This window comes from Streptopelia decaocto (genome assembly GCF_964273445.1).
Source record: "Streptopelia decaocto genome assembly, chromosome: 4".
NCBI classification, from domain to species: domain Eukaryota; kingdom Metazoa; phylum Chordata; class Aves; order Columbiformes; family Columbidae; genus Streptopelia; species Streptopelia decaocto.
The window spans coordinates 9,583,993-9,609,145 of NC_138658.1; the positions used below are offsets into that span (position 1 = coordinate 9,583,993).

Below are 25,153 nucleotides of genomic sequence, written 5' to 3' on the forward strand. Positions count from 1 at the left end.
TTTTCTTTAGCCTCTGTGCTAGATTGACAGGATAATGGGATGCCAGTATACTATTTTCACTTGTAAAGGCAAAACTACCAACATTAGAACAGGTTAAATGAACTTCACACTTTCCAGATAAGATAATCAGTTCTTTTTTCCCCTCCAGATTTTCAATCCTTTAAAATAACCATGAAGTTTTCTCTCTTGGTGACTATTAACCATGGAAATGCTTCCTCTCCCGTATCTGGAAGGCAGTCTATTCACAGTGTAAAGAGAAGAGCCCCTGGTACACCAAGAGATCCCAGCTGGATAGGTTAAAACTGAAATTCAGAAAGCTGAATTGAAGTTAAAGCAGCATGGATTTCCAGTAGGAATGGGTAAATGTTATCATGAAAGTAAAGTGACCTTCAGAAAACACTACCACATGCTAAGGATATGTTTGCAGTATTGGAGGCAACTTGAGTTCAAAGACTAAGAGTGTAAAATAAAACAAGAGCAAATCTAAGCTCAGAAACACATTTGTAGTTTCAAGATAAGTTCGGCACAGTTTGCAGCAGTACTAACTGAACATTTAAGGTGCTTAACTGCTGTATATGAAATTATTTTGTTCAAAATGTATGCCAGAATTGAAATATATCCAAAACCAAAGCACATTCAATTCAAATGAACATGCATTTTAAAAGAGGATTTTCTGACATTTTAACCACAAGAACTTTTGTTCCATTCACTATACACGTAACGCAGAAAAGGAAAACAAGTCCATTTCAAGAAAAAGCAACAATATTAAAAAGACAAGGTTTAAAATAATCAGATTGCCTTGTAATGAGGTTATAAGGGCCCTACCTCATAAAGACCAAATGTAACAATTTCAATTCAAAAACAAACACAAACCCCACCAAAACAAAACAAAGAAACAAAAAATACACCAAACTTAGACATGCCAAACGCAGAGGGTAATTTTATAAACCTTCTCAAGCATCGGGCTTGTGAACAATGGTTCTCAAACCAGGAGCTATTTAATACCTTAAGAAAATTAGTGAAACAAGTGTGCATGAGAAGGATATATGAACAGACTCTGAAACTATCCATATCTTTCTGTTACCTCACAGGTTGCTGAGGCTACAGGTGCCAGACTAAATGTGATCAGGTTACAGTGACTGAGGAACACTATTGCCCAGAAGTGGAGTTTCCTGACTGTGTGCAGTTAAGTGCAAAACAAAGCACATGAGCTTAATCATCATCTATAGAGGTTCTCAGACCAGGCTTATATACAGTTTCTTTGATGGTTCCTTCATACACTCTTTTCTTGGCATAGAAATAATATGTTAATAACATGGAGGGGGAATCCTTCAAATACATAAAAAATCAAATGTGAATGCTTGCATTCTGTGCATCCCAGCGTGCAAGTTCAGAAGCAGACTTAATGTGCAAATACATTAGAATTATATCTGTGAATTTTGGGTATCTAGATATCATGATGTCATAAAAACCTTCTGGGTAAAATTAGTAGTAAAATTCCCAACGGAGATTACAATCTCTGCTTAATAAGAGAATTGTTGGAGTTTTTATGTCTTATTTTGGAGTCACTTTGAGCAATTCAGATAGGTGTTATATATGTCATTTGCATGCTGAAAATGCATTTATGCAATATAATCTAAGATTTTTTTTTTTTTATCACAGCAGAGATTATTCAGCAACTCTGTGCTATGAAATATAGATTTGTATGTGTCAAGTTCAGATATCTGTGCTTTGATGCACTATTAAGATTTTTGAGAGGAATACAATTGTAGTATTAGGTATATAGAGCTGTTCAAGTTCCCATAAGCCTATTTTCTATATAGAATTTGCATGGTCTGCTGAATATTTAAGAGATATAAAGAATATGCATTTGATTCAATTGACTTTTGCTGTTCAAGTCTGATAATATTAAGTTGCTATGATTATAGAATTATATTCTATACTAAAGGAGCCAGTAATAATTCTAAATTAGCATAGACTTGTTTCATACCTCTTGTCTGTATTTCAATACTGGAAATTATCTATTCTCTCCCCCACTTCCCATGATGATCTACGTCCTGCAGCTTGTAAAATGTCCTACAAGGGAGTGTTATTCTCTTTGCAGGGATAATCTCAACAAATTATCAACACAATTTACTAAAAATTATAGTTTTGTTTGTCGTTTTGCTTTTTAATCTGTCTAGCATCAGGTTTTGATTTATCATTAGTATTTATTAACAAATTCATCATTAAGGGACACACCTCTACTTTAGAAAGTTAAATCAATCTATCAGCCTAAATATTTACAAGAGCAAGGAAGCTTAATACTCCATCCATTTAAATACCTACCTCCCATATTTATAAAAACATTACCCAATTTTTTAAAAAAGGTTACGCCAAACAGCATGTGGCTTTATGTGAAGCTTTCTAGTTTACTACTAGTAAATATCTTTGTCTGAAAACCTCTTTCATATAGTTTTTCACAAAAATTATTTTTTTCTCTATAGCAAAGTAAACTTGACAGATGCAAACCCAAGTACTGATCTCACGAATGCTTACACTTGTTAACAAAATTCAGTATGTTACTTGTCACATTTACCTCTCTTGCTAAATACACAACCACTGTTGATTTACGTAAAATTACCTCATTTTCAAGATTAGATTGTAGAGACCTGATATAAGTATAATTAACTTTTCTGCTCCAAAAAGACACATTCACTGAGTTCAAGATTTTAAACCTGCCTACTTAGCCCTTATTTCCAGAAGCCCTAGATGCATTTTAGCATGGAACTGGCATTGAGTACCAGCTCCCAAGGAAAGCTCAGGCCACAGAGGTCTCTGCCGGTCCCTCTGACAGGGAAGGCTCTACCAGGGAGTGCCACTGAGCACCTGTTCTCTTACCTGACACAAACAGCACCTCTTGCACAATCCTGCAGCCCAACATACTCACTGCCAACTGCCACAACGCTATCAACACAAACCAGGCAAGAGAACTACACACACTGCAATTCATGTAACTGAAAGTTCACACATTTTGCCTCTTCAGGAATTTTCTGCTGTCCACTGTCATAGCTTTATGAATCATCAATCTATAAACCAGAGTTTGAGAAACATTAAGAGAAAGAACCTCTAAGAAAAAGAAATAAAATGGCCACGCAATACACTCAAAATCCTTCATATATATATTGAGCTAGTCAGGCATTTTACCAAACTACATTCTATTGACTCAATCAGTCAATAACAATTAGCAACATTTTGAAAGTGTTTCAATTTATGTAGTGTGTGAATCAATACAACTTTTCTTTAACCAAACGCTGAACTAAGCTGCTGTAGGTACGTTTGCAGAGTTTTCATTTTCTTTAGCCATTCTGTTGAATAGAAGAGCATCTGTGGTTGCAGAAACAAAAGTCGACACTCAGAAACTATTCCTAATTTAGCTTAATTTCATGGAGCTATTTTCCCAGCAGTTTCCACTCAACCTTGCACAGAGGTGAGTAATGGCAGGCTGCAGAAAGCTGCTATGTCAGAAACCGAGCAATACACCTATGATGGAAATAACTGGGTTTTGACTTAGTTCTCAAGCATGCATGATCTTAAGAAACTGTACCCCTCAACAAAAGCATATACCTATATCTACAGATATCAGTTATTGGTTGTGTACAGTAAATCCTCTAAAATATTTCTGCAGGGAATTCTTACAGGCAGGGATCAATGCCTCCTGCAAGGCTCAACTGTTTAAGATGTAGAAACAAAGAAAATTAGACATATCAGTAAAAATGGAGACTACCAGATTAGCTTTGAAATTGATAAGAAATTAGTGAAAGTGGTGACAGGAAATGCAATCATGAAAAGAACAGCTGAAGTGAAATTACTAAAGAAGTTTCTACAGTATCGGTCTCAGAATCAGTCTTAGTATACTGTATGCTTTATTACTAAGGTAAATAAGCAAGACAACTGCAACATGAAGGATCATATTAACATGCAGTAGCAACTGGATAAATTTGAAGACAAAAATAATAAAAGTGGTACAAAACTTAATAGCAAGAAACTCAGGCCACTGTCTCTTATTCTGGGGACTAACAAACACTATGCTGTTAGGTGGAGACTCATCTGCTTCAGAGGAAAAGAGAAGAATGACAAGGCAATCCCGGTATTAGGAGAATGACTACAAACCACCTCTAAGGCACACCTGTCAAATGCATCTGTAAATAAACACTGGAATTTACCAAACAAGATCCTCCCATGGAAATACAGGTGATTACTGAAGCCATCATGAGACCTCACCCAATATTTTTTTTCCGGTTAATTCCAAGCCTATATTAGCCTAGAACAGAAAAAACGTAGGGAAGAATGACCATAGTAATGGCAAGTCTATCATACAGGAGGAAGCTAAAGGAAGGCAGCTACTAAAAAAAAAAAAAAAAAAAAAAAAAAAAGGAAACAAGATTGTCCTTGATAAATATAGTGATGGAAGACAAAGAATTGTCTGAAGCAAAACCTAGAAACATACAACAAATACTGTCCATTAATAAATTTGGGTTGCAAGTCATAAAAGTCTTCAAAGCAAAAGAGTGCAGTACTAAATTATCTCTTCAGTAAAACAAGAAGAACTAAATCTCTCACCTCCCAATTAATTTTAAAGACTGATTACTGAATGAGATTTTTTACTCTGTTGAAGGAGTCAGCTTTACCCTGAATACTTTTTATTTCCCATTTTTCAGCTAAGTCCAGCCCCTGTTGATCACATGCTCAGATGTTCTCTTATCCCAAATGTGATCTGAAAGTGGAAGGTACCAGTTTTAGTTAGACTGAACCTGTTACATGAAACAGGAAAACTAAGAACAGATTACTAAACAAAACAAAAAAATCTGACTAATTTTTGTGGGAATGGTTCAAAGCTGCACCAGGAGAGGTTCAGATTTGACATTAGGAAGCATTTTTTAACCAAGAGGGTGGTCAAACACTGGAATAGCTTCCTACAGAGGTGGTCGATGCCCCAAGCCTGTCAGTGTTTAAGAGGCACTTAGACAATGCCCTTAACAGCACGCCTTAACTTGTGGTCAGTGCTGAAGTGGCTGGGCAGTCAGACTAGATGATCATTGTAGGTCCCTTCCAACTGAAATATTCTAAATTTGACTTCCACAGTGAGTACTGGCAAATGACCAATCCCTACCATTCAAAACTATCTAAGGAAGAAAAGAGTTGGGGATAGAGAGGAATCAATCCTATTAAAGGGGGTGAAGGAGAATCAATCCTATTTAAATGGCAAAGAAAATGCTTTTTAAATATTTTGTATTTAAGGAGGATGAAATTTGTTGAGAGGTAACAACTTCATGAGATTTATATGGCTACAAGAACATTCTGTGATTATAATAAAACTAATTTGAAAAATATGAAAGGAGTATTAAACCCCATGATTTTGAGACTTAAAAAATTTTCTATCTGTTATAGATCTGAAACGCAGCTAGTTCATGGGTCCTTTTTCCCTTACTTCAAGTTTCCTAAAACCATCTCTGAGATATGTTAAGCTTACCACCATTAGTATGCAAGGCTAGCTGCACCATTGATCCAGTCCCCAGAACATCTGTAGTATTAACACACATATCCTAGGAGATGGGGAGGACCACACATAAACAACTTCTACTCTGGGAAAATTAATCTCATTAGTAAACATGTTTTGATTAGCATGGCATTGGAAGCAATTTATTACTTAATTTAGATAGATAAATCATGTTAACCACAAATAAACAAAATTTTAAGGACACCAATTCTTGCCCTCCTTACAAGTAAAATTACTTAGCTAATAGGTCTTTTAGCATGAAACATTTTCCTACAGCAAACAAGCTGGCTGGGTACACACAAGCTCTGCCAGATCTTTTTCTGCATCTAATGTTTGCATGCATACACAGCACACTATCCCAGCGGCCTTTTTGCCCAACAGCTATGAAAGGCGATAAAGTGTTACAGGTATAAAAGAAATGTCACCGACTTTTGAAAGCTTTTCCATCCAGCACTAGTACACATAATTTTTTTAATACTGGCAAAAAGCGAGATTTATAAGAGTACTCGGATGTTTTAATTGAAAGGCTGAGCAACTAGGAATATTTCTAACATGCTGTAAGTTACTAAGTATAAATTGTAAGTATCACCAAGAAGATAATGGAAAGATGAAGAAATTTGACAGATTTTTTTCCCCTCCCCCCTTTTGGGATGGCAATTCTAAAAAGCCCTGAAAATTTAGTCCCAGGCACATATATCAATGCAATTCTAACCACAATTCCATCACTGTCCATATTGCATAGAAAAAGCAAATACTAAGCAATCTACCTTACATCTGAGTTTCATTTCTTAGTTTTAAAAGCAGTCTGCAACAGTATGAAAAGCACCAAGGTGAGCTTTATATCTGCATGGCTATAGTGTTTCTTAAGTAACCAAAACCATAGGTCTTGAAGGTTGCTTTCTGTACTGAAATTTACTTGCATGTTGGATACAATGTTTGTGATGTTTTTCTACAAAAAAAAAAAGGTGGAAAACAAGAATTTAAGTGAGTTTTAATGACCAAAGTTCAGCAGCACCTGAAGCTGCCCCAAGGGAAGCCAAAGGTCATCTGCCCTACAGTACAAAATCCTCCCTGCAATGCAGTACCACAGCAACGGAATTCTGTCAGTGTTACATTAATATAAAATACATCTTCACTTATTAAATGATTAATAAAAATCAGTCAAATGAATAAGGTTTCAATAGAAACCTTCAAATTTGGTGGCTATTTATTCTAATGAGCAATAGCCTATTAAATCTATTCCTACAAGAAGTCTCCCAAACCAAAACCATACCTAAGCACTAGCTTGAAATCTGCTATGCAATACAAATAACTTCAAGGTCTCCCTTGACTGATTAAATCACAAACCTATCTCTCCAAGAGGTTAAAATTTAAATGAAAGCTTAGGCTTGGCAAATCCCATCAGATTGTCGAATATGGATATTATGTAGGAACCCCATCTGTTCATGCAGCAACATGAATATGCAACGTGACTGTTGCTGCAACACTTGCATTCACATTGCGGAAAATTTACAAGTAAGCAGTTCCTGACTATAATTAAATCAGGAACAAAGTTCTGAAAATACATGCAATACATTGCTTGCCATAAATAAAACCTTTGATGCTCTATGTTTCTCCTTCCCTCACGTGCTGAGATGATGAAACTTTACAGCAGAGGTGTATTATCAACCTTCCTTGTTGGGCAAGGTGCACTGTTCACTGCAGTGCAGGGCTGCGGGAAAACCACTTTCTGCCTCGCGAGCCAGAGCACTGCCCATAGCGCTGTACAAACAAATTAACAGTTTCACAGGTAAGGAGAGTTGCCAGCTGGAGGCCACAGGGTTGGATGAGTTGTTCAGGAGGGCTGTATACTTGCCTGCAGACTATATACAAAACAGCAGTGAACTGACTTTACCATCAGGCTTTGATATATTCTTCCATCTACCTAACATCTCTCAAAACCCATGCACCTGCTTGTTTTATCCAGCAAACACTGAGTTCATCCCACCTTTTTGTTGTTGTTGTTTATAGATCAAATTATGAAGTTTTTAATTCTGCAAATAATAACCGCTAACTAAAGATGGGTTGGGGTGAAGTTCTACATCCAGTGGAAAGTAATTGCAACCATGCTTTCCACAGCCCTGCCAGCTCTCCGTTGGCAGAGAAAAAACTGGTGCACAATAAAAAGAATCAACTCTCTACACGGGCAAACAACACATTCAGGATGGGGGGACAGGCTGTCCAACTGCCAATCAAATTGATTGATTTGGCTGTAACTGATCAAAAGAAACCACATGACCAGTCATGATCTTTTTCAACAAGCATGCTCTACATTCAAAGTGAAAGTGAGTGCCAAAACATAAATTAATACTGGTTTTATGGATGCCAGACAGTTCTCTTGGAAAGCATGACCAGGATGTTAATTTGTTGTAGCAGTGTATAAATTCTTGGTCAGTGGTTAGATTAAAAAAATGCCTCCCATCACAAGATGAAGCGTTTCATCTCGACCAGCAAAAATGCACAGCATCACATTTCCAATATTAAACAAAATCTAAAAAAAAAAAAAAAAAAAAAAAAAAAAAGCTGTAGCACAATTTGGGACTCTTAGTTTCCACTAGAGAGGCCCTGGATTAGAATAACAGCAAAATCAGGAATAAGATATATTTGCCAGTTTGCATAAGCTTGCCCTCCCCAGTTTTTGAGTATATTACTCTTGGCTGGAGCTAGTGCTTCCATTCAGTGGCATTTTGAGAAGCGACAGATTCAAGACAAATTAATTAAATACTCAGTTCAACAGAATATATCCAGCAGCTTCCAATCAAATGCTACAGAAATTAACAGGGCTGCAAAGCTTTCAAAGTAGTTTTCTAATTCAAACAACTGAAACTCAATGTGTTTCAGAACAAGCTGACAACAATCTAGAAAATTACATTAGATAACAGAACAACTGTCTCTTCCCTGAAGAAAATATAATACTAAAACCATGTCACGCAAATTCTCCACCTTCTGTGATACAATGCAAAAGACATTTTTCATAACACTAGGATTAAACGGAGAAGGAGCTTGCATAAACACGCACACAAAGATTTACACAGAACTCAACACATACAAGGAATAAACAGACAGATTGGATTTCTGTGTCTCTCCAAAACACAGCAGATGCTTTTTCAAATTCAAGGCATAATTATTTGTAATAAGGAATTAAACAAAAGGAGCTACCATCTTTAAGTTAGGTTTCTGTTCTCTATGAACCTTTTTTAATGAACTGGGGAAGTGGTTTTTCACATGATCTTTTAAAAAGCCCCACGATATCCTTAAAAAGCATTTGACAAATCTGCAATAAATGTATATGAAAGAGGAAGCTGGACCCTGACATATGAAATACCCTGGCCTACATTTCTGAGAAGGTCAAATGAAGGACAGACACATGAAACGCATTATTTTGGCAGAATTTACATTTGTAAAGCAAAATATTTAGCTAACTTTTATTTCAGTCTCTCAGATCAGGCACTTATGAATTAAATGAAGAATTAAAAATACAGTCTTCTCCTGTCTTCCAAGCAATAGCCAAAATGGTCACCATCAGAAAACAAAACACCAGCCCAGACCTTGGAATCTTAAAAGTGGAAATAAAAGCAGCAGAGATGATTTACCACTTACCACCAGACAAAGTTAATAACTGTTAGTATTTGGACAAAAATATACCTACATAACGTAGTACTTTCATATTATAATACCATTTTTATTTAAGATTTTAAGACTAAGAAAGGTTTTGAAATTAGATGCAGGATAAACCTTCAGAAATCCAGTCTCAGTTCCCTGAGAAACAAGTACATTTCTAATGTGCTATCAGTGAGGACAAATGCAAGTCACTTAAATACCTCAGATGACCTGTGGTTTCACATTACAATAGACATAAACCAATGTTTTCTATGTACAGTATTACATGCAGACAACCAATCCCTTGTTTTCATATTTGACCAAAAGCTTTCATTTGGAAGGACAATTTGGACATAAGTAGTAAAACATTTCCAGGGAACACAACTTCTCTCAGACCAGGAGAAAAAGAACAAATCCACATCTTAGCATCAGGTTGCAGATGCAGAGGCTGAATAAAAGTATTCGGTTCTGAGTCCAGTTCTTTCTCTCCCAACAGAATCTCTCCCAAAAGAAATCCAGTCTGAAGCTGTTCAGATGTGCAGTTAAGTCTTTAGTTTGCAGCAAGCGAACAGACACAAAAGAAGCACACATCGGTGCCAGAATTTGCAAGGAAAGCAGTAGCCAAATAAGTTCCCCAGAATCCCTTTGGTGTTAATATTTCAGTGGAAAAGATGCGAAAGTGGAGAGGGGTCCATGCCAACGTAGTGGGCAAATACAATGACAGAAAGTGGGAAGGTCCCAAGAGGGACAGCTATAGTCAACTGATTTACACTTTCAAGCATGCTTAATAATCTTGGAGTTCAGACAGAAAAACGTCTCTTACATACTTTCCTCTGCATTGAGCATGGTCAAACTTAGATGACAGACGATGCAAACACCTTTTTAATTCTCCATGCCTCCCTCAAGTTATTTTACATATTGGATTTGGGTCATGTGTCCACTGCAATCAATGACTACACTTCCACAAATGTCAATTTTCAGGATAACTTGTAAGCACTATTTTTGGAGTATCACTTCAAATTATGAAGCTACATGTCGAGGACATCTGAAGTGTGTGAAGAGGAGAGCAGCATAGTACACTAAAATTAATTCCTTTTTCCCCATCCTCCATGTGGAAATATGTTAAAGAATGCGCTACAATTTTAACCTTTTCCAGTACATACCTCCCAGTAAGAACACCAGCAACAAGCTTCAGTGATAACAAGCGCAACATGTGCATCGCCAGATTCTAATGAAGTTTATTTAAGGCCCATCAGTGTATGAAGCTATCATAAGTCACAATGGACAGAGAAAATAAATCCTTTACAAAGAAAAACAGAAGTGGCGTTATCAAAATAATATAATATTTGCTATGGATAATTTAACTACGAACTGCAAGGAAAATTCATTTCAAATCTAGTTTGAACCGTTAGAATAAATTACTACTAACCAACATCCATCACAATGAGTTTAAAGTCCTTATTCTCACTGGTATTTGAAACCTCTTCAGATTTTCACTAAAATCAAAACACAATAAAAGCTCCAAACCTTCAAAAACACAATAAAAGCTCCAAACCTTCAAAACAGAACACCTAACCAAACAAAACACCTAATCTCTCTACTACTCCGTAAGCTTTCTGAATTGACTCATTTAACACTGACAGAAACTGTTTAGCCTGCTAAATTATGGTTAATTACCAACTGAAACAAATACTTGCAGATAAATATGTAAATGTACCGTTGTTAAAAAAGAACATCTATGTCAAACTGAAAAGAATGTCATGACTAAGCCAAAGGACAGAAAGAGCACGAACATTAAAAAAGGGCAGGTAAGCCTTCTTACATACTATGGACAAAAATTTCTAAACACATTCCTAGCACATGGAGGAATGCAAAAATACTGCTCCTCGAGAGGTAATTAATCAGAGAAACAGACCAGAGCAAGACACTGAAGAAAATAACTAAAATCCCAAGATTAACTCTTGTCATCACTAAGACAAAACCTGCTTCAATGACGACTAAATGCACTTAAGGATAGCACTCCAGGTGTGGGAATAACCATGTGTACATAAGAACAGAAATTAGCATTACAAGTACACACATGATAATAAACTTGCACAGGTAAATGTATGTTTCAGCAATTTTTAGCTAGATTAGGAACCTTTGCTAGATTAGGAAGAATTATTTTATCCTCCTACAGAGTATAGGAAGCCTTATCAAAGCTTGCCTTCCTGTAAAACATCCAGCACTGACACAGGCTACCTGACTAAATGAAATGTTGGTCTAGTGACACAACAAAAATGTTTATTCTGTGTCACGAAAAGCTATGCTGAAAAATACTACCCTATATGCTTTCCATTTCTTTCATCACCCTAATGTATTTTAAATCACTTTAGGGATCCTGAAGTGCTCTGCTTGGATGGCTTTAGACACTGAAATACTCTTCCCACAGCAAAATTACTCAACACTGCTGCTAAAATACTGTTCCAAAAGGGTGGGATTTTCAGCCTCCTCATTCATCAGAGTTCGTTGCAGGCAAGTGCAATGGGTCCAGTCACCTCTGGCCATGCCTCGCATCTGCAGTCACAAGCTCACAGGAAATACTCTTTTCTCTGAAGAACAGGAAGGTGCTGAAAAAGATCTGGGAATTTTCCTTCTTACGAAGGCAGATAAATAACACAGTGAAGCCTCCAAGGCTTAAAGCTCAAAAGCAGACTGAAGCTAATGGAATGGCTGGCCCCTGAAAGCTCATGAGAGCAGTGGACAAAGAAGTGGTAACCTCCAGCTGATTCCTGCATTACTCTGAATAGTACGTCTATTCATAAACAAAGCAGTTTGTATTTCTGCTGCAGCAATCTAAGGGCTGGGAGAGGTGTGTCTTGGCAGTATTTACAAAAGCACCCTAGAAAATGGACTGGAATATGACTTTCTTCTCACAGATGCTGTCAAACTGCCATCAAAGGCACAGTGCGTTTGGCCACTAGAGAGAAAAGGTCAGTATGAGTTATCAGCAAAAAACGCTGCCAATGAAAATATATTAGTAACTGATCTTTTCAAGTATGATTAGAGAAGCAAACACTCGTCTAAGTCTTCTTTTCAGAAAATGAGGCCCAAACCTGTTAAGAAAATTGCATCTGTTTATATGAAATCAATTTGGATTAAAGCCAGAAGACTCTGAAAAGAGAGGTTAAAAGATGTACAGAAAATGAGAAAAATAAAAAGATTATTTGTGTAATTATTTGGTATTTGGAAAAGACAGAAGAAAAGTAATGTCACTTCATGGAAGTTCACTTTTATCTACATTGCTTTCAACACCATAAAAACTCAGAGAAGCCCAAACAGCACACTTTAGAAACTGAGTAACAAGAAAATCCCAATGACTTCATCAGATGAAACGATACAGAACGAAGACCCAGCAAACATACGTTCTTCACTTATTCTTTGTTTTCTGTGTGCTTGTTCACTGTTGCAATCAATTTTAGAGGGGTATGCTGCAAACAGGGCTTTTTCCCCCTTTTCAAAAATGAGCGGCATATTTAAACAGCGCAAGCTTGTGTAGAACATACTCTATTGATACAAAACTAGCTGTTGAAATTCTAATATAGGTTTAATACTTAAAGTGACTTAGCAGATGTGGAGTGAAAGCTCAGAATACTTAAGTGCAGCTTAAGAGTACTTTAAGAAGAGAATGCTATTCTAATAAAACCATATTGCTATACTGAAATAAATATACTTAAATTGCAAATGGCTATTATTTGTATTACTAATATCAGAAAAACAAGGAATTGCAACATAAAGTATTTAAAATCATATTTTTAAGTGCTTTAATTATATTTCAGATTACAATTTGTAAATAAGAGCATAGCAGATACAAATAACTGATCATCAACTTAAAAGAGCAAAGGTTACTTCTGGTAGAACAGGGGAGATAGCTTACTTTGCCCTCCAAATTAAAAGAGAAAAAGAAGAAGGGAAGGCTCAGGGGAGACCTCATCGCTCCCTACCACTACCTGAAAGGAGGTTGGAGCATGGAGGGCGTTGGTCTTTTCTCCCAAGTAGCAAGTGATAGGACGAGAGGAAATGGCCTCAAGTTGCACCAGGGGAAGTTCAGATTGGATATTAGGAAAAATTTCTTCCCAGAAAAGGTTGTCAGGCATTGGAACAGGCTGCGCAGGGAAGTGGTTGAGTCACCATCCCTGGAGGGGTTTGCAGATAGGGCACTTGGGGACAGGGTTTAGTGGTGGACTTGGCAGCGTTAGGTTAACATTTGGACTCGATCTTAAGGGCCTTTTCCAACCTAAACGATTCTATGATTCTGTATTATACACTTAAACTGTGCTTCCATCTTGCATGCAGGAATGCCCAAGTTCAACACTGTGCTTATAAGACTTCCAGAGCACCAGGCACTGTACAAGCGATAGGCATTTCCAAGGCAAGAGCCTCTAACTCTGCTCACACAGGAAGCTGACCTAATGAACAGTCCTTTAGATTTACATTATAACTGGTGCTTCAAGTGAGATGCATGAAACACAAAAGTGTTACCTCATCAAAAAGCAGTTCAAATGTGAGCAACATGAGACTTGCAATTTAGATTTGGAAAAAAGTACCTTACTTATAAGCTGTATACTTATGATCACCCATGAGAAAGTATTACAGTTTGAGGTTTTTTAATGTTTAGTTTTTGCACCACGAGTTCAATTACAGTGCACCCTTCTGCAATGAAAGAATTGCCTAATAAGAATCTGAAGATTCTTCTAAGAAGTTTGCTCTTCAAAAGCTGCCTCGTAGATTTCAAAAAGCTAAGAATCTAAACAACAGCCGCAAAAAACAAACAAACAAATAAAAGATCTCAAATACTTCTGGGATCTCTGAAAACAGAGACAGAAGTGCATTTGTTGCATTCATGGACATAGCATCACATGTGTTCTGACAATAATGCGTATTTCACCAAGTAATCTCATGTTCATATCGCAACAGCTTCTCGCATTCAAAGGTACTTAGATCTATGAAATCACACAGAATGTGGTGGTTTACTTCAGGCATCAAAATTCAATAGATCATGTTATTGTGCTAACAAGATATAAAAGGAAGATCTGTTTTAAGCAACCTTATGAAAATATTTTATCAAGTATTACCATTTTCTTAAGCTCTCTCCCTTTAAATCCATAACTCTACAAAAAAAAAGTATTTTCAATTTTTTCAATTTAAGTATGTTTTGAAACACAAATCCCACAGTTAAAAGTACAAAGACTAAAATTCACACAACTTTCATCAGCTGAAAATAAGAGTATTGACACAATATTGAAAGATCTTTATCAGGGAGCAGCACACTACCAGAATATGCCCTTATACCATATGTAATATTTTATGTTTAAATTTAGTGAATACAGGCTGCCATACAGCTATTCCTTTGCATCAGAAGCAAACCAGGCCATAAACAGGTTTACACTCTGACGTTGCTTGTTCACTTCTGTGTTCTTTAGCACAACACAAATTCATATCAAAACACAGATAACATTAACAGATAGTAATCCATAATCCCTGACATCCTAGCACAAGCACTCTGACCTGGACTTAAGAAGGAGTTGACGCATCACAATTAAGGTTTGCTTTTGACAACAGCAGCCCATAGTATGTGTGTATTTTCCTCAAATGTATCACACAAACATATCCACTGAAACTGACAATATCTAGGAAACATACACATCACACAGAAAGTATCAACAAGCTGTATAGCAGGTATTATGGCTGGGTTGTAACAGTAAACAGTTCATCACTTAATCAGAATGACTTGCTTCACAAATGGTTAGTTGATAAAATGACAATTTCCTTCCTATTGTATATCATAACAAAGTCTAGTATAGGGTAGCAGTATACTTTTTCTCACGCATTCATAGTCAGACAGGCCTTGATGTTAATGTTTAAATGCAACGGTGGAAACACAGAATTCAGTTAAGCTATATCACACTAAAATAAAAACTATAATGGAAACTTATTTCCCAGCCTTCCCTCCAAAAATCAGCTGGTAAAATGCCTGCAAGCTGATATCCAAAGTTACTTAGATACGAAAATAAAGAGGTTGCATTACGGTACGTTGTTTTAGAATTTGTACATCTTGAAACGCTTTGCAACAACCTCAGACCTCCATGCAGTCAATACATGACACATTTAACATGGAAAAAGAACAAGCGCTCTTAAAGGAAATGGGGGGAAGAATGTATCAGGAAAATTAAATAATTTGGGGTTTTTTGTTGATGGTGGTTTGGGGCTTTTTTTTCATTCGGTTTTGTTTTTTGACGCTTACCACAAGAATGCAAAAAGAAAAACGGGGAGAAGGTATCATAAGTACTGGGTGAAAATATACCCACCCCTAGCCGAAAGCTTTTTGGTGTTGATAATTTTGGCAGCATACTCTTGTCCTGTGGTGATTTTCATACACCTCCTCACGACAGAGAACGCCCCTCTGGAAACCAAGAAGCAGACAAAGTGTCAGCCCAGCTGCAACAGTCGCTGCCACCGCCGGCGCGAGGCTCCTAACGGGCGTCAGCGCGAGGTGCGATGCCGATCCACACTGATTTTATTCACCCGAGCACTAAACTCCGGGCAGAAACGCGAGTGCGAGCCGAAGCGCTCCTCAGCCGGGCGGCCGGGCGGCACGTCTTCACCCGCCCCAGCCCGACACACACGGCGGGGGCAGCGCGGCGGTGGCCCCGTCCCCCCCGCTCCGGTGACACCAACATGGCGATCGGGACCTGAGAGTCGCCGGCCGCGGCCCCGCACCGCCTCCCGCCCCGCCGGCGGGGGGCGCCGCGCCCCACCCCGCGCGCCGGCCGTTAGCGGCGCGCGCGAGCCCCCAACGGCCGCCGGTCACCGACCGACCCCCCAGCCCCACCCGCTACAGCGAGAACAATAATGATAATAATAATAAAAGATGGCCATAACGCAGCTCCGGCGCCTCCCGCGTCGGGAGGCCGAGGGCAGCCCCGCGCCGCCCGCCCGGAGTCTGTCGCCGCCCCGGGGCCGGACGCACCCGCGGGGACGGGCGGGCGGGCGCGGAGCCCGATCCCCCACCCGCTAATACCGCCCGGCTGGGGGCGCAGGGCTGGGGCGCAGGGCGCTGCCCCAGGTGGCCCTGACAGCGGGGCGCCCCGCCGGGCTTTCAGCACCGGTGAGGCGGCCCCCGGCCATGGCTCCTTCCCGGCACCGACCCCTCGGTGTCACCGCTGCCTTCCTCCCGCCCCAGCTCCCGCGTCCCCAACGGCGGGGCGCGCCCGGCGGGCTCCATGCTTACTTCCCGAGCTCCTCGAAGAGCTGGTACTCGTCGGTGAACCGGGTGCAGGTGGCGGTTGAGGCCATCATGAGGACGGGCGGCCGCCGGTGCCTCCGGCGGCCACGGACGGCGAGGCGGTAGCGGCGGAGGGGCTGCGCGGCGGGCGAGGCGCGGCGAGGTTAAGCGAAGCTCCGCGCCGGCTTCTCCTCCGCGCGGGCTTCTCCTCCCCGCCGCCGCCTCCTCCCGTGACGGCGCTGCCTCCGTGCCCTCCTCTCCGCCAGCTGGCGCGTCCTCCCCGCGCAGGTCTTCCCCACCCTTAACGAAAATAAATAAATAAAGATCTCTGTCTCTCTCCAGCCCGCGCCGCCCGCCGGGGGAGGTGACGCCGAAAGGGAAAATAAAACCGGGTCGGGGGCGCGTCCGTCCTCTGCTCTCCTCCCTCCGCACTCCCCTGGCGGCGAGCGGGCCCGGCGCCTCCTGCCAGCCAGCGGGGCCGCCGCCGCGCTGCCCCGTCTCCCGGTGCCGTGCCTCCCCCTAGCGACCCGCGGCCGCGCCGTCGCGGCTCTCAGCTGCCGCCTCGCCGCCGGCTCTGCCCCCGGCCCGCCCCGCCCGTCGGGGACGCTGTGCGGAGGGGACTGTCACGCTGTGGCCGGGCACCTGCGCTGCACCGGGAGCGGGGCAGAGACGAGACCGACCCGGCCCGACCCCCCCGCTCCGCAGCGGGAACAGCGGCGGGCGGCGCGCGCGCCCGCTGCCTCCCGCCCGGAGGAAGCGGATGCACCTGCGCCCCGTTTCTCGGCGACCGCTGACGTCACAAACCGCCGGGCAGGGGCCGGGCTGGGGGGGGTCGGAGGGGGAAAGCGGTGGCGGAGCTCGCGTGCGCGCGCAGCGCCCGCACCCGCCGGGAAGCGCGAGCCCGGGAGCGGCGGGGGCGCCCCGCCCGCCGGCGCGCGCTCCGGCCCGTGGCGTCACGAGTGGCCCTGCCCCGCGCGCGGGAGGGCAGCGGGACCGCGCGTGCGCGGGGCCGCGCGCGGGGCCGCGGCGGCCGCGCGTGCCCGCACCGGGCAGCCCCGGGACCGCGGGGGGCGCTGTCCGGGGGGCGGCGGCACCGCGCGCGGTGAGGGGACCCAGCGGGACCCCGGGAGGAGAACGGCGGGCAGCTCGGGGAGCGCCGCGCACACCGGGACCCCCGCACACCGAGCGCCGCGCACACCGAGACCCCCGCACCGCCCGGCACTGCCACATGTCACAGGAACTGTTGTGCCCAATATTCCCTGCGCAGCCCGACGGGGCGACTGGAGCCCCCGCGCAGGCAGCGCTTGTGCGGTGATGGAGATAAAGCGCAGTAGTAACCAGCTGTGTCGGTTGTGTGACCTTGGGCTAATTCCTGTCCCAGATAAGGGCAGAGAGCGTGCCACCACATCACCGAATGAGCGCAAAATAAGCGCTACCAGGCCCTCCGAACTGCACTGAAATTCAAGAGAGAATTCTGCAAGATACTGCAAATGTGGTTTTTAATTTTTGAAGTGTTTGGAATGCAATTGTTTTAATGTTTCTGAGAGCAATACTGAAAATGCTGTTGAAATAAAGCGTTTCTGTGTTGGAATTTTGTGGTCGAAGTGGAAAAGGTGTGGGTATTTGGTTTACCCATAAGATTTCATTTTCTAAAATATTTAAAGCGGAACTAATGCCAGATGAAGAAATGGTAGTTGTTGGAACTACAACAATTTTCAAAAGCAAAACTCACTATTTCCCAACTTTGACATTTTTACTTTAAAACGCTTTTCAAATGTGTATGTACCACCAAATTGTTGTTGTTGTTGTTCTTCACTCCTGTTTGTGGCCTCAGGTTTGCCAATGATTATTTGCTTTGCTTTGAGCAAGTCATTTTGCTTTTATTCTTTTCTGATAAACTAAGTGGTGGTGAGATAAGTAAAGAGTTAAATTAACATCTGCACAGCGTTTTAAACGTTTATTCAATATGTGAACACGTATGTGTGTACAATGTGAATGCATAAACCTATATACTAGGGCAATTTTCCTCTGGGTGAGGCCACTGCCCCTGGTACAAATACACTGAAATTCATGGCATAAAGGCTGCAGCAAAGGAAGACTTTGAAACTTGCGAGCAAGTACAAAATGTTTACTCTCTAAGTTCCTCTCCAGGGGAATGTTTGGTGCAGCACCACGAGTAGGAAAAGACTGGAGGATGTTTCAATTTAGAGCAGCAAATTTACATGGAAGCAAGAATGAATCTATTCTCAGATTAGTGCATTAAAAAGTATTCAGAAGGGAAGTATATATTTTAGTTCCCTCTAACAAAAATATAACATGCGAGTTGTGCATAATTTTGTATATATCTGCATAAATAACACATTCAGCAGTACTGAAACCCCGAGTGGTGTGATGATTGTGAGTATTTATGGGGGTATGTCTGCCAGATTCCTTATCTGTACATACATAGACATTAAAAAACATATTCCCCTGTCCTATGTCAGAGTATATCCTGACAACAAGCATTTGGCCAAAATATCAGTACTATGCCATGCATTTATTATTTAATTAATAAAAAAAAATGTTCAGAAGACATTATTAAACTCAATTCACATGTTTGCTGATTTTTTTTTAATGACATAAGGATGCGTGATCCAAACAGTGTTTGCTTGTTTGTTTGTTTTAATTAATTTTGTTTGTGCTTGTTTGTTTCCCATTTTACAATCTGAAAACAAACAAAGTCCAAGAAGAGGCCAAGGAGTTCTCACAGAAATATCAAGTATGATTTTTTTAATAGGAGCTAAGGAAAGAAAATAGGTGTTTACGAGATGAGTATCATAGGACTTGGAGAATTTCCATGAGGAGAGATACTAGGGAAGTGATTAATAGCTTGGAAACACTTCAGGTGTGGTTCTTTTATTTGTTTCATTTTGCTTTTTTCTTATTACAACAATCCTCTCTTTAATGTAATTCGCTCTTGAGCTGAAACAAAACTGTAATTTGTAGCTGCCGTTTAAGTACTCCATAAATTCCCCAAATTCTTTCGGAGTAGACCAAAGCAGCCAGAATGGCAGCCAAGGATCTGCCCCTCTAGGTTAACTTCTAAAAGCTGGTTAGAGCTTCAAGTTTCTATTAAGGCCACAGAAGCACTTAATCTGTAGTTGCTCTAGTGGATACGGAAAGTCAGATCTCAATAATGAACAAAAAAAGGCTTAAAAATATCCCAGAGCGTGTTTCTCTTCTTCAGATTTTTTTTTTTTTTTTCAGGGAGCAGTAAGCAGTTCAAGTTGTAAGAAACTGAATAACAAAATATTACAGCTCAGTGGAATGAATTATATATTCAGCTTCAGAATTTGAAACATTTATTGTGGCAAAGGAAATTTTATTATTTTAAGAGTTTGCTATTGAGCAAGGTCGTTGCTTTATATGGCTTTATTTTTAGACAGCCAAAGTGAGGTTTTCATTTCATTTCTGATCTTGCAAATACAGATTTTCAATTTGCTTATGTTTTGAAGGAGTCAGAGGGCTTTCAAAAGGTCATTCGGGTAAACTTCTCATTATGGGCACTGCTAGGAATATTGTATATTTAGTTCATGAACAAATGCAGCAGCCATTTACAGCAGAGGACTAGGCAGAAAATGGCCTGAAAGCCTGAGTAATCTTGGGGTTTAGATAAATCCTCACTTTATAACCAGATGGTCTTGAACAGAAATCCTTAGTCTTTCCAAAGGTTTCATGTATTCTTGTGGCAAAGCGCTTATGGCCTTGGGGCAACTGATTGAAAACACTGGAGCAGTTATAGGTACATTTTTGCAGTAAAGCTGAAAACCTGTAATTTGATCAATAAAATATCCCTAACTTGTTGATTTAAAATGCGATCCAAACTGCTAAAATTTACGGATTAGTTGGCAGTCACTTTCTTAACAACATATTGAAAGCATATCTGAAGAGAGCAGGAAAAATTGAGAGAAGTTAATCAGAGAAAAGATCAAGTATGTGGAAACAAGGGAAGGTGTAAGAACAGAAGAAAAAAAAAAAAAAGGATCAACAGTGAGAAATCACAAAGGAGGCAATATGTGGGTTTCCTGTTCATTGTAATAGCTTGAACTGGAGGCAACAGATTTCAGGTCAGTCCTGAATCATCTGTTGCACCACATGTTGTAGCTCTCTTTTGTTTTTTCATTGGAGCTGTTGGACTTTCCTAAATAAAGTTTTTGGGAGGCAGAGGCAGTGGTAACATCACCTGGCTGGCATGTCAGAGACTCCCTCATCGTAGCCTGTGATTTTCAAGTGATGATGGTGGTCTAACATGTGTCCTAATGTCTTCTGTTGGAGCAACTCCCTCCCAAACACCTTCTCGCCCACAGCCCCGGGTGCTGACTCCAGATACCGGGTGCCAGTCCCAGATCATCTGGGTCTCCAGTGAGTCCTAAAGAGCTGAGGTGGAGCTGCTGAGGAACCTGCCCTAGGGTTGGTTTTCTTTCCATGGGGAAGCTTTCTTGCTCAGTCTCTTGCTGCAGTTGTTCCACCATGCGTGCATAAGCACTCAGAGAAGTAGATCCTTGAAGGTTCCCCAAAGAAAATTAATTATTTATCCATTATTTACACTCCTGGCAAGCACCTCACTACCTAACTATGGCAGTGTGTGTGTGTGTGTGTGTTCACTCTTATTCTCCTGCTGGTGCACTCTTACGTAGGATTGATTTGCTTTTCAGTGAACCAGAAAGATGTTGGCAGAATAACTGATTTGATAGCTCAGTGATTCTGTCATGCTCTTGGTATGCAGGAGACCAAGACTTCTCTCTGGCCTAAAAAAGCATTACTCCTGACAGACTAGGAGACGTTGCTGGCCATTTAACTCCTACCTCCAGAAGCACTACAGAGAGAACTAGGTGAAGAATTAATGTGGATTTTTATATATTTTTAAATCTTTTTTGGTTTTTTTTTTTTTTTTTTGGTGCATGTGTATGTGGCAAGGACAAAAATACAGGCTTAGCAAAACTGAGATGTTTTAATTTGTTTGCATTGGAAAGGAAACAAATGCTTTAGTAAGATACAAGTTTCACCTCAGAACTTTAAATAATAGGTTTTTCTTCTTTTTTATTTGAAGGTATTTTTAATTAAGAATGTTCCTTTACAATAATACTTTTGAAGAGAGTGATTTCTTTTTAATGCAATTCAATTTTGAACTCAGTAATTTTTTATGAATTCCTAGCAAACAAAATATTACATTATTTACCCAGCTCTTCTTACAAGCAAGTGGCAAAGTCAGCAGCACTCCAAGAATTATACTTTTTGCCACTGACTGGCATGACATTGATTAGAATGACAGATATTATTTTTAAAAAGACACTTCATGCTGTGAATGAATTAGGCAATGGAGCAAGGACTAGAAGGCGAGAAGGAAGAACAGAACAGCATGCAGTTTGTTATTTTATGCACTTAATGACTGAGAGCATGTCAATGAGACGCCAAATTCATTAATTCAGATCCAGTGACAAAGTCAGCAACGCCATTGTTCTTAAGCAATAACATCTGAATACTCAGACCTAACTGGGAAATGACCAGGGATTTATAGAAAGTGTCCAGAATGTTTCAATAAAGGCATTATAAACAGTAACATTTGGAGCATCACTACATAGTTACAATATATTTCTAAAAGGGGAAAGGGATACTTCTCTTTCCCACAGTTGAGCCCTTGGATAGCTGGATTATTATTCGTTTCATCATCAGTTGTATTTATCTGTAGGCAAATCACCCTTCCCTTCCAAGTTGAATAAGGACTTACCCCAACAGCTACTAAAATTAATGGGATTCTTTCCTTTGTTTTCAGAAGATCACCTGGTGGACGTGGTGCAGAGAACATCTCGGACTAGTTGAGCTGTTGTAAATATTCTTAAGCAACCAGGCTAGCTTACAGGCTGCCAAGATTACTGCTGAACCTCAAAAGCCACTTTGCAGAGGAAAACAGAGAAGATTTTTCCAGAGTGCACTTCTCTTCTGGGCACTAGAGCCACAAGAGCCCCCTGACTGAATTCTTTAAGACTTGACTAGGCTGTAAACTGCTTATACAGTTGCATTTGCTTCATACAGTATCCAGGGGCTGATATCCCAAATGCTGTCAGTAACTACATATAGGGATGTGCACACACACATGCACAGTTATGTTGCAGTTTGTGAGGAACAGATAAGCACACAAAAAAAAGAGATTATGAAAATTTTCCATACAGGAAAAATATCTTTGATATTAATTTCAAGAATTAAAATCGAATGATTCCAAGATGCCACTAACATGATCTGTATTTTCCTCCCTATCAACTGCCTAACATAGTTTACATTTAATGACTTTAATACTTTCTTTGGTCAGAGTTGCCCACATTAACAAAAAACTGCTCTGGTCTGAAACACAGATGAGATGAGGAGACATAACTGTTACAAATTTATCTCAAACTTATGTAGAACCAGACCTCATTAAATTCCTCTCTACTTTTATTTGAGGAGGAGTAGGAAAAGAGATCTCCCACTCAGAAGAATCAACCATCAGGTTGACAAAGCTCCTTCCAAGGAAAGGAAAAGAAACAACAAAACTGATCAGACTCCAGAAAATCAAGTTACCTTTGGAAAATTGCTCATGAAATCTTGTGTGTGTAAGGGTATAGATTTGTTGCTGACAATGCTCATTTCACGTGTAGGAACAGTGGCACATGGGCCGGCTGACGAGTGAGTGCTGGCTCTGATGGGCTCCTGTAGGTTCCTCTTACCTCTCTTTGAGGGTTTTTTTGATTGATTTATATGGATGCTTTCCAAATGTTTCTGGAAGTTTCAGCACCAGCCTTGTGCCCCGTATGACCGGATGACTCAGAAAGGATGAGCATATCTCCTTCCCGCGTTCCCGGGGGTTTGTTACTTTTGGTTCAGTGGTGACAGACTCAGGGAAATACATATGTTTCTCTGGCATGGTAAGAGGGCTGATTTTAATGTTCTCTTGTCATATAAATTCAAGAGAAATATACACATCTGGAAAAGGTGGCTATGACAACCTCAATATCATCAAGATTATGAATTAACTACGATCTGGGCTGACATACTCCACAGAAGCTCACAGGTCTGCAAATGAAGTAGAAAACACAGGAGTCTGCATTCACTTATCTGCTCTGCTCCCCTTGCATTGAGCAAGCTACATAAAAGCATCAGGGATTGCAGAAAACTCCAAAATGCTCCAAACTTACTGTGACTATGTGCTGGTCTTATGAATCCAGCAGCACAGCTCTCATAAAAACTGGAACAGGAAGAGCCAGTGAAAAGGAAAGGTAGTAATACGATGTCCTTCAGTTATTCCTATGTCACCCAAAAGCTTGCTGGAAATTATTGCCAGTTATCACAAGAAGAAGCAAACCCTAGTCTGGTCTAACTGAAGTCAAGGATATAAAAGTTCAAGATATCCCTTCATTTGGTAGAAATTAAAAGGCATTTAAGTCATGCTGAATCTTCATTCTGAATGCTTTTTTTGTGATTGTTTTGTAAATATATTCAGGCATTTCCTAAAACAAATGGGGGAGGTGACTCAAAGTAATTTAATCTACAATGCATTTTAGATGCAGGGCATACTGTTGATCGAGAAACTTAGAGAAGGATATTAATAATGTCCCATGCTTCCCCTACAGCAGCATTCGCAACACTGGAGACTAAAAGGCTTTCAAAGAAGAGGTGACCTCAAAACCAAAAAGTAATGGAATTAATCAGAGCTTCGAAAATAGATAAGTTTGAATTTTATGGGAGAAATAAGTCACTGTTGAGATTTTAGAAGTATGAGAACATTCTCAGAATGGTGAGAAAATGGAAATATTTTTATGGCAATCATTTGGACAGATGGAACTGAAAAGGGGAGAAAAGATTTGGTCAGAAAAGGGAAGATAGTGAAAGAACTAGTACATGGGCTAATGTTGAGACAGTGTTGACTATGAAGAAGGCTGACTTTTGAGAAATACACAGATGTAAGACTTGTGGAGGCTCTAAATATAAGTAGAGGAGAAATACAGTAACTGGTTTAGTGATCTAGACAGCAGGGAGTGCTAATGGTGAGAGAAAAACGAAAGGAAATAAGAAAAAAGGTATGTACGACTGTCTGTAGACTATTTTACCTTTATCAGAATGCCATTTCTTAAGTCTTTATGTATTGCATGCAGCATATTTTAGAATACTCAGAACAACAAATATATTCTTCTTTACTGGCCAAAAAATATCAAGTAAAAATGACTACTTGAATTAAGTGCACGTTGTCTGAATCAGCTCACTGGAACAAAACTATTTGAATAAGGGAAGTTTCGGTTTCCTTTCCAAATGGAGTTACTTCGCAAAATGGAAACTGGTAATACAAGAGACCTGTTTTTCCTTCTTTGCATGTTTGTTTTAACTATTTACAAGAGTGCCAGCATTTCCCAACACTTCCTTTGCTGTGTTATCTGGAGCTCCACAGAACATCTATTGTTGTAGCGGGAAAGATCTTGATAAGGGCACAGCTGTGGATGTGATTGCTGCGTATCAGTTATACGTAACATGATCTTTGTTCTCCCTGCTTTTATGGCACAAAAGGCTACTGTAAAGATCTTTACTGTTCTCTATTTATTGAGCAAATTAAAGATGATCCCATCAGTTCTTCGAGACTTTACTGCCTGCATTCACTTCAGATATAAAGTGCAAAGTGTTTGGGTCAGTTAAGGGCAAGCGTCTTC

General features: G+C 40.4%; 1 protein-coding gene across 12 annotated transcripts in view; it reads right to left on the minus strand.

Annotated features, from left to right (window-relative positions):
* The window catches only part of CAMK2D (calcium/calmodulin dependent protein kinase II delta), a 160,335-nt gene extending 143,197 nt beyond the window's left edge, over positions 1 to 17,138 (minus strand). For 2 of the 12 annotated variants that reach the window (XM_082052000.1, XM_082051995.1), the window contains exons 1-2: positions 16,449 to 17,138; positions 15,526 to 15,620 (exon numbers count right to left, since the gene is read on the minus strand). In XM_082052000.1, coding sequence (XP_081908126.1) covers positions 15,526 to 15,620; positions 16,449 to 16,516 — 163 coding nt within the window. In that variant the 5' untranslated portion in view covers positions 16,517 to 17,138. The remainder of the gene's footprint in view (positions 1 to 15,525; positions 15,621 to 16,448) is intronic. The other 10 variants (XM_082052001.1, XM_082051999.1, XM_082052005.1 and 7 more) reach the window with 5 other exon arrangements.
* Between the last annotated feature and the right edge of the window lie 8,015 nt (positions 17,139 to 25,153).